At 29.8% G+C, this 8,739-nt stretch overlaps 2 protein-coding genes across 2 annotated transcripts; both read left to right on the top strand.

Annotated features, from left to right (window-relative positions):
- On the top strand, positions 513 to 2,792 carry LOC109345830 (F-box protein PP2-B15-like). The gene is made up of 3 exons (XM_019585055.1): positions 513 to 819; positions 1,062 to 1,180; positions 2,344 to 2,792. The coding sequence occupies exons 1-3, from the start codon at positions 538 to 540 to the stop codon at positions 2,774 to 2,776; spliced, it is 834 nt and encodes a 277-aa protein (XP_019440600.1). The 5' UTR covers positions 513 to 537; the 3' UTR covers positions 2,777 to 2,792.
- Positions 5,221 to 7,260, top strand: LOC109345828 (F-box protein PP2-B15-like). Its single transcript, XM_019585054.1, has 3 exons — positions 5,221 to 5,492; positions 6,508 to 6,626; positions 6,717 to 7,260. The coding sequence occupies exons 1-3, from the start codon at positions 5,244 to 5,246 to the stop codon at positions 7,183 to 7,185; spliced, it is 837 nt and encodes a 278-aa protein (XP_019440599.1). The 5' UTR covers positions 5,221 to 5,243; the 3' UTR covers positions 7,186 to 7,260.

Genomic DNA, 8,739 nt, shown 5'->3' with positions numbered 1-8,739 from the left:
TAAAACACCATAATTTTATTATATTCTTTTAATTATCCAATACAATAATTAAACAATAAAAGATTGTCTTATCAATAATTGTTATCATCCAACTATCTATTTAAATCCAAGTTGACACCATACTCAATCCAAAGTCTACATTCAATTATGTTACAATTAAATCCAAGTTGGCACTAACACATCACATTCAATAACTGAAATGCATTGACAATATAAAGAGAATGAAAGTGTCCATGTTCTGATCTTCTAACCTTTCTAAAACCAGCTACTAATAAAATGAATGAAAATCCATGGTCTTTATTGATGTCCTAATTTGTGTCCTACACCAATAAAAATGTATCATTTACTTAATAAAAATTTAAAAATATAAACTAATATTTTAACATTATTTAATGTGATTATATTGGTTATGAATATAAATATAGTATTTTTTTATCACAAAAGATCTATGTTCCAATAAAATAACCATAATTTATCTTTCACCATACAAAGCATACTATATAAGGAACAATATATCTTTCACATTATGTTAAATATATGGATCCCATGGCAACATGTTCCAACATAGAATCATTGCCAGAAGATTGTGTTTCAGCAATTTTATCACATGCATCACCACAAGAGGCATGTATATTTTCATTGCTCACACCAACCCTTCGTTTAGTTGCTGATTCTGACATAGTTTGGAAGAGTTTCTTACCCTCTGATTATGAACACATTTTATCAAGGGCTGTGAATCCTCTTAGCCTCAAATTTTCTTCATACAAGAACTTCTTCCATGCACTTTGCCATCCTCTTATCCTTGATGGGGGCAAAAAGGTAACACTATAGTTTATACTTTATTTCATGAACCGGATTCCTCTCGGGTATTAGACTATCCAATACTGGGGGACGTTTCTTAAAATATTGAATTTAAAAAAAAAAAAAAATTGGGCTCTTGAAATTTTATTTTTACCATATGTCATAATCTTACCTATGTATTAGGCTCTCCGATACTCGAGATAATCTTACTTATTCAATGAATCTTAGTTTTTGTTCTGATTTTATTGTGGTACATAAAGATGTTCAAATTGGAGAAGCGTTCGGGTAAAAAATCTTATATCTTATCAGCTAGAGAGCTTTCAGTAGCATGGAGCAGTGACCCAATGTTTTGGAGCTGGAGATCAACCCCTGAATCAAGGTTATTAATTTTCAATTCTCAAGTTAACTTTACCCAGTAATTCATGGATATATCAATATTGGTGAAACATGGAATTGCTCGTGTAAAAATAGTAACAAATTTATTTATGATTTTTTCACCTAAAGCAAATATTATAATGCACCGACTAGCATTACTAGATAAGAATGATTAAGTTGCACACTACTAACTTTAAGATTTTGTGGGATAGTGTAATTTTGGAGGGGAGAGAATGGGAGATGATTTTAGGAAGTCTTCCTCTTATTTCGGAGTTGGATGATGATTTTGGATGATTTTGGATGATTTTTTAAACCCTCTGAAACCCTCAATGTGTGTTTTTTAAAGCCATCAATTTGAGGTTTTTGAGATGAAATGTTGAAATACCTAAATATTTTAATAATATTATATAATTATATATTATTCTCTAATTCTTATTGTTAGTTAAATTTTTAAAGGAAAAATAAAAAAATATTCTTATATTATTATATTATTATATTATTATTAATTTACCATCCCATTTAAATTTTATACTCTCAAACAATGGAGATGAGTTTTTTCATTACCTCGTCTTTTGTCTCTCTTATTAACTCTTTGATCACTCTCACTCTCTTTATTTTATGACTCCCAAACGATGCGTAAAGGATGATATATATTGAGTATTGGAAAGAGTCTAGTTGCTATATGAGTAAATGAGGATTTTGATATTTATAGAATTACTTTACTTTATAAATTAATTTAAAGTCTAAATTATTTAAAAAATATCAATGATATATATGTGATATTTTCCCTATTAAATTTGGGTTGAGTTCGAATGAGTACCCATGATTTAAATTTGTATTGTCATCTCTAATATTGTACCCTACTCTCCAATAGAGAAGATATAAATTGAAACTTGAAAGCCACCACCTAAACTTTAAGACTTATTAATAATATAAATCAGTGTTATGAGAACCAGACTGTATTGGACGGTCTGACCGATTTGACCACTGACTAAACTTAAAAATGATTCTAATTTATCATCTTATCCAAGTAAGAGTTGAACTGTTTTATTTATATTATTTTGTAAGAGTGACTTATTATTATATATGAATGAATAAGAACACAAATTATTGTATAAAATTATTTATAGTTCAAAATAGCAACCAGCTAATTTGATAACATTGCAGATTCGCAGAGGTGGCTGAGCTCAGAACAACGAGTTGGTTAGAAATTGAAGGCAAAATAAGAACAAAAATTCTAACACCAAACACGTTATATGGAGCTTATCTCATAATGAATATTTCCCATAGAGCATATGGGCTTGATTTTGCACCGTGCGAGGTTTCGATTGTTACCGAGAAGAAGGTAGAGAAAGGGAAGACTTATTTGTATCATAAAGAAGAGAACCAACTTAAAATGGAGACATTGGTTAAAGAAGAAGATAATGAAGGGATTCCATATCCCTCAAAAAGAGAAGATGGGTGGATGGAAATTGAGCTAGGTGAGTTTTTTAGTGGTGAAGGGAATGTGGATGTGAAAATGAGTCTAAGGGAGGTGGGTTATCGATTGAAGGGTGGCCTTGTCCTTGAAGGCATTGAAGTTAGGCCTAAACAAGTTTAATTTGGATAGATGCATGGATCAATGATGTGAGGATATATATATATATATATGACGAAATTAGATTCGATTGAACAAGTTAATTAGTTAAATCAATTCGAATTTATATGAGACCTCTTTCAATATGATCTCGTCATTATAATAATATTCCAATATTCAATATACCTCGTCAAATCTGATTTAATTTATTTATTGTCTGGTCACTTTTCTTCACGATTTGTCAATTTATTGTCCGCTTAGAGTTGATCAAATAAATTAAATAAGAGTCAAACACATTATAAATTAATTTTATAAGGATATTATAACATAAAAATTAATAGTTATTTAATGGGAATTAGAAATGTTAAATTATTAGATTTAGACATGGAAAGAAAAAATTCTCAAAGTAGTAATTTCTTAAATATTTTTATATGATAAGTTTCTAAATAAAATGATTTTTATGCTAATAAGTTATTTAAATATTTGTTATTGCTTGAAAATGAATATGGTTTTTTTCATATTTTATTGTTACAAGAAAATAAATTACTTTTAGTCTTAATGGTATGAAAGAATGAAATGACTTACGGTTTATACATTTAATATATATATATATATATATATATATATATATATCACTATATTTTTATATGTTAAGTAATCAATTATATTATACAAAAACCCATATACACAAGTCAAAGTTGGGTTTTCTACAAAGCCATTCAACAACAATAATTTCTAACTCATAACAATTTTCTAAAATTACCAGAACCTAATAATTTGGAATTAAATTTTATTTTTATAATTCTTATGCTTTGAAGAAGTTACTCATCACTTTGCCACATGGTACCATAAGTTATGCTTATTGTTTTCAAACTTTAAATTTGATATTCCTTGAAAAAGAGTCGTCCCTCAAAGTTTCAGTTATTGAATAATCTTTTATTTCTCTCACTACACACATGATAGATTTATTAAATTGCATTGTGTTATCATTTTTATGTCAAGTTATATAGAATTATTAAATTCTGTAGTCAAGTTATATAGAAATATGAAATAATTAATTAGTATTCTATGTCTTTATTCTTATACATGCGTGATTATTTTTTTTATCATTCTATTGTATTGTGTTTATTATTTGAAAGATGTAGAATTATTAAAATTTTTAAAAAAAAGTGAGTTTTCAAATGTTTCCATACAAATGACTACCTCATCACCATATATGGGGAATTAGAGTTCTTTAGATAATTCTTATATATACTTTAGGATCCCCTAGTAGCATGAGGAAGATACAATTAGAGTTTTTCATACGAGAAAGGAAATGAATTTATATGTAGACCTAATTAATATTATTGCAGTGAGAACATCTTAAGAGTTATCAATATTAAGAGCTCTCTTCAGGAATAAACATATTGATTATTGATGAGATTTACAGTCATCCATAATCTAATTATATTGTCTATTAACTTAAAAGTAGTTTTATGATCAAACTATGTTGATTGTTTATGGGATCTATGATCTAATTATATTTATTGTTGAGGAGGTCTATAACCCAATTTTATTAATTGTTGAAAGGGTATTTTAATTTGTTGATTGACATGAGCATAAACAAACATTCTCAGTTGCATGAAGATAAACTTATTCCTAAAAATGGGTTAAAATATTCCTACGAACTTGGGCACACACCTTCAGTAAGCTTGTTGCATGAGAATGTTTAATCATGGATCAGAAATTCGAGTATTTAATGTCATTTATATAAATTGATTATGTTATCATAATGAATTACATTTATGCTAATATTTGATTATATTATAATTTAAGGTAGTGAAAAATATTATGTGTTAATAAGTATTAATTATATTTTTTAATATTGAAATTTTAAAAAATAGTGTTAGCAATATTTTTATCTCATTGTGATGTATTTTTATGTGAGATGTCTAAAAAAGATGAGTTTGAACCATGTTGAAGAGTCATTGCCACATGATCATGCACCTGGCTATCATTTTAATGTATTTTATATTTAATGAGATTCAGAAAAAAATACTGAAGAAATTATTAATAATTATATAATTTTCAAAATTCCCCATATTGTATATATTTTGCTATATATATTAGGGTGATACAACATAATAATGTTTTTATGTGGTATTATATCTTTGTCATAAAAGTCAAATATATATTGAATATAAATAAATATTAGAACTCGTAGATGAAAGTGTCCAAACTATATAGTATATATTTTTGTTGGAAAGATGTTTACATTTATTCCATTCCATTATTGCTTCTAAAGTAAGAAATGATGTGCTCATGTCCTAGCTCAGTGTTGACATATTATTGATACTCTAGAAATGTCGTCATACTATCGATATGATTCAGCCATTTGCATCTCCAAGAGTATAGTATTCTATTATATATATATATATAGAAGTAGAACTAGCCAATTGTGGATGCTTCAACAACTTTCAAATTTTCTATAGGCCTAATTACACAAAGTACTATGGAACTTTTGCCAAATGATTGTTTAGAACACATTTTATCATTTACATGCCCTCAAGAGGTGTGTAAATTCTCTCTAATCTCCTCAATTATGAAATCAATGGCTGATTCAGAAGTTGTGTGGGAGAAATTTTTGCCTCTTAATTATCAAGAGATTGTGTCAAGGTTGGTGGAGTCATTTTCGTGTTCTTCAAAGAAAGAGTTGTTTCTCACGTTATGCAAACCACAACTAATTGACGAGGGTACAAAGGTAATTTCTTGATGAAATACATTTCTATTATTTATATTTGTTGTTTGATTATAAAAGGAATAGGATAGTATCCAACGTGGTGGACCATAAAAACAAGTAAGAATTTAAATGACATTTGCAAACATTTGACACGATTCTGTTGTTGATGTTCTATTAAGGTTATCCTCTCACCTTATTAGATGAAAAATTAACTTTTTTCGGGATTTATGATTACCTCTCCCAATATATGTCACTTCCAGAAATTAAATGTTCTTCATTTTTATAACATTATGATATGATTTCATATTATTTAATTAGGCTTATAGAAAAGTCACAATTTGATAGACTTCAAGTTCTCTAGTGAAGTGTTTAAAAAACCAACCAACACGTACAATTGCAAGATTTTCTATAAAAAAAAAATGGTTATATCTGTTAATAAATTACCTTAATTTTTTTTCTAATTATGAAAATTAGACATATGTTACTTTTTATAAGCTAGTTTGTTTGATGACATCAGATCATTTATTTTTATAATAATTTTGTAAATGTATTCCTTAAATGTATAGTAAAGATTAAGATTACTATTAATATTTTTTTTTTCAACTTAAAAGAAGATATTACAAAAATAATAATGCTATAGTGCAGAATGTTGATTGTGCATTCTCAGGCGGTGGAGCAAATATGGATTTTGCATTCTCATTGAAATAATTCATATTTGCTTTACTGTTTGTGGATGTTCAAATCACTTTCTAAGGTTTCTACTTTACTCTATCTTTATAAGTCTCTTATATATATACATATGAAATTAAAGTATTGTTATATCTTCTGTTTTTTACGTTTTAGTTATTCAAATTCTTAATATTCCAAAATCATATTCTAATTTAATAGTGTGACATAATAGTGTGACATAATTATAATACAAAGTTAATGTCAATGAAAGCATAAATTTTCTGATTGTGAGATACAAACACCAAAAACGTTTGTTTTTGCAGCAATAATTTATGATGGTACTACCATTAACTTGTCAATGAAACAGATGTTCTCAATTGAGAAAAAAACAGGTAAAATATGTTACTTGTTGAGTGCAAAGGAGCTTTCAATTGCATGGGGAGACAACCCTCTTTGTTGGTCATGGAAACCAGTTCAAGGATCAAGGTTTGTGTTATCATTCTAATTCTCAAGGAAATTATTATATAAAGTTATTTATATTCAAAATAATAACCACCAAAGTTTATAATTTTTCAGATTTCTAGAGGTGGCTGAGCTCATAACAATGAATTGGTTAGAAATTGAAGGAAAAATTAGAACACAAATTCTAACACCAAACACATTATATGGGGCTTATCTCATAATAAATGTTTTCCATAGAGCATATGGACTTGATTTTGGGTCGTCTGAGGTTTCAATCGTTATCGGAAAGAAGGTGGAGAAAATGAAGGCTTATTTGTATCATAAAGACGAGAACAAACATAAAATGGAGACATTTTTTAAACAAAATCCAAGGGAAACTTTGAGAATGGTCCAAGAAGAAGAAGATAATGAAGGGATTCCATATCCCTCAAAAAGAGAAGATGGGTGGATGGAAATTGAGCTAGGTGAGTTTTTTAGTGGTGAAGGTAATGAGGAAGTGAAGATGACTCTAATGGAGGTGGGTTATCGATTGAAGGGTGGCCTTGTCCTTGAAGGCATTGAAGTTAGGCCTAAACAAGTTTAATTTGGATAGATGCATGAAAAATGATGTGAGGATATTATTATTCTATAATATTAATATATATAACTTTGTATCATATTGAAGAGAGATGTAATAAATACGTTTCTTTGGTAACCAATATAACAAGATTGTAAAATATAAAATAAAATTTGTTGTAGTTTAAAATATATTTAAATACTCCATGTCATTTGGAAACCATAGATTGGATAGTAGAACAACTTCTTACATACTAGAGAATCATCTAATTAGTCATCCCACTTTAAACTGTTGCAAACCCACTCTATAGCTTTACACTATTTTAAACCACTTCAGACTGGATGTGGTTGGATCGACCGTTTTGGTCACATTAAAAAACCCAAAAGGAACTCATATGTTAAAATCAATTCTAAAATCATATCTTGTCTCGCCTTCATCTATCTTTAGGGCTTCTTCTTCCTTTTCTGAAGAAAAAAACACCGCATAGAGAGAAAACTGCCAGTGAGAAAATGATCCACTGCAACATGCCCTATTGCTTGAATCGTGGAACTTCGTTTCTGGCCAACCATAGAGCAACACTTGGTGCCTTGGTCAACTCTTGCAATATCTAGCCAATAGCAACGCGACACGCATAAGGGTGCATACTGTCGCACGTAGACGTGCATACACCAAAAGAAGTCTCCTGCCACGGGTTCAGATTCGCTGCAGCCGAGCACACCATTGACTCCGTGCATCCTCTTTCGAGGCCAATCTGGACAGTGACACGTAGGCAGGTGTAGTCTCCATCCGTGGAGTTGTTCAAACCTGATCAACGTCTCCACAGCTTTGTTCCAGTGTGTGCGCTTGCATTCAAACGTGTTGCACCTTCACTCCCAACCAACTAGGGAAGGACACGTGACGTAGTCCTTTGCAGCAGATTTCCCAGTCACTCTCTAAGCGACACGTCAGCCACCTTATTTCTTTTTGTGCACACAAGATTAAAACCCATTCAGGTATAAAATATTTTTCTTTATCTCTTTTCTAATGCAATGTGTTAGACTTGTCTCCTAGTATTAGCATAATGGATCACCCAAATTGTCTTGGTATCGTGAGTTAGACGCTCGAGGGGCTTGACTCCTCTTGTTTCTAACCTAGGATATTGGGACTCTTTTCTTTCGAGATTGGAGGCAATTTGGTGACTTAGAAGTCTAGAGTATTTACCGAATCCACTTTAATGAGACCTAATACATTGCCATTAGGTTGCGACTTTTAGTCTATCTAAACTCCTATAAGTATCCCATGTATAGGACACTGGAAGCAAATTATGTCCACCTCATTCTGCATCCATACATACATAAAATGAGATTCAACATTCTAAATTATTACAAAATTCATCATTTTTGCTATTGCATTATATTTGCATACCCACAAAAGGGTTTCATACCCTAGGGTAGTTATTATTTTCTTTCCCAAAAAAAGAAGACATACTAAAATTTTTGTAAAACTTTGGACTCCAAGATATAATCCTCACTCTCAATGATGGCCACAAGCCTGAGGTAAGTTTTGTCCACTTTGAAAATATAATAAATATCTATCCTCACT

Source organism: Lupinus angustifolius, chromosome LG04 (assembly GCF_001865875.1).
Source record: "Lupinus angustifolius cultivar Tanjil chromosome LG04, LupAngTanjil_v1.0, whole genome shotgun sequence".
NCBI classification, from domain to species: Eukaryota; Viridiplantae; Streptophyta; class Magnoliopsida; order Fabales; family Fabaceae; genus Lupinus; species Lupinus angustifolius.
Note: the sequence above shows the minus strand (reverse complement) of the source record. Positions and strands in the feature narration are given on the sequence as shown.

Bases quoted from the DNA above. Each gene is read 5' to 3' on its own strand.
- LOC109345830 (XM_019585055.1), top strand. From the start codon at position 538: ATGGATCCCATGGCAACATGTTCCAACATAGAATCATTGCCAGAAGAT. The intron at 820-1,061 runs GTAACACTATAG...TGGTACATAAAG, and splicing joins TCCTTGATGGGGGCAAAAAG to ATGTTCAAATTGGAGAAGCG. The intron at 1,181-2,343 runs GTTATTAATTTT...ATAACATTGCAG, and splicing joins AGATCAACCCCTGAATCAAG to ATTCGCAGAGGTGGCTGAGC.
- LOC109345828 (XM_019585054.1), top strand. From the start codon at position 5,244: ATGGAACTTTTGCCAAATGATTGTTTAGAACACATTTTATCATTTACA. The intron at 5,493-6,507 runs GTAATTTCTTGA...TCAATGAAACAG, and splicing joins TAATTGACGAGGGTACAAAG to ATGTTCTCAATTGAGAAAAA. The intron at 6,627-6,716 runs GTTTGTGTTATC...ATAATTTTTCAG, and splicing joins AAACCAGTTCAAGGATCAAG to ATTTCTAGAGGTGGCTGAGC.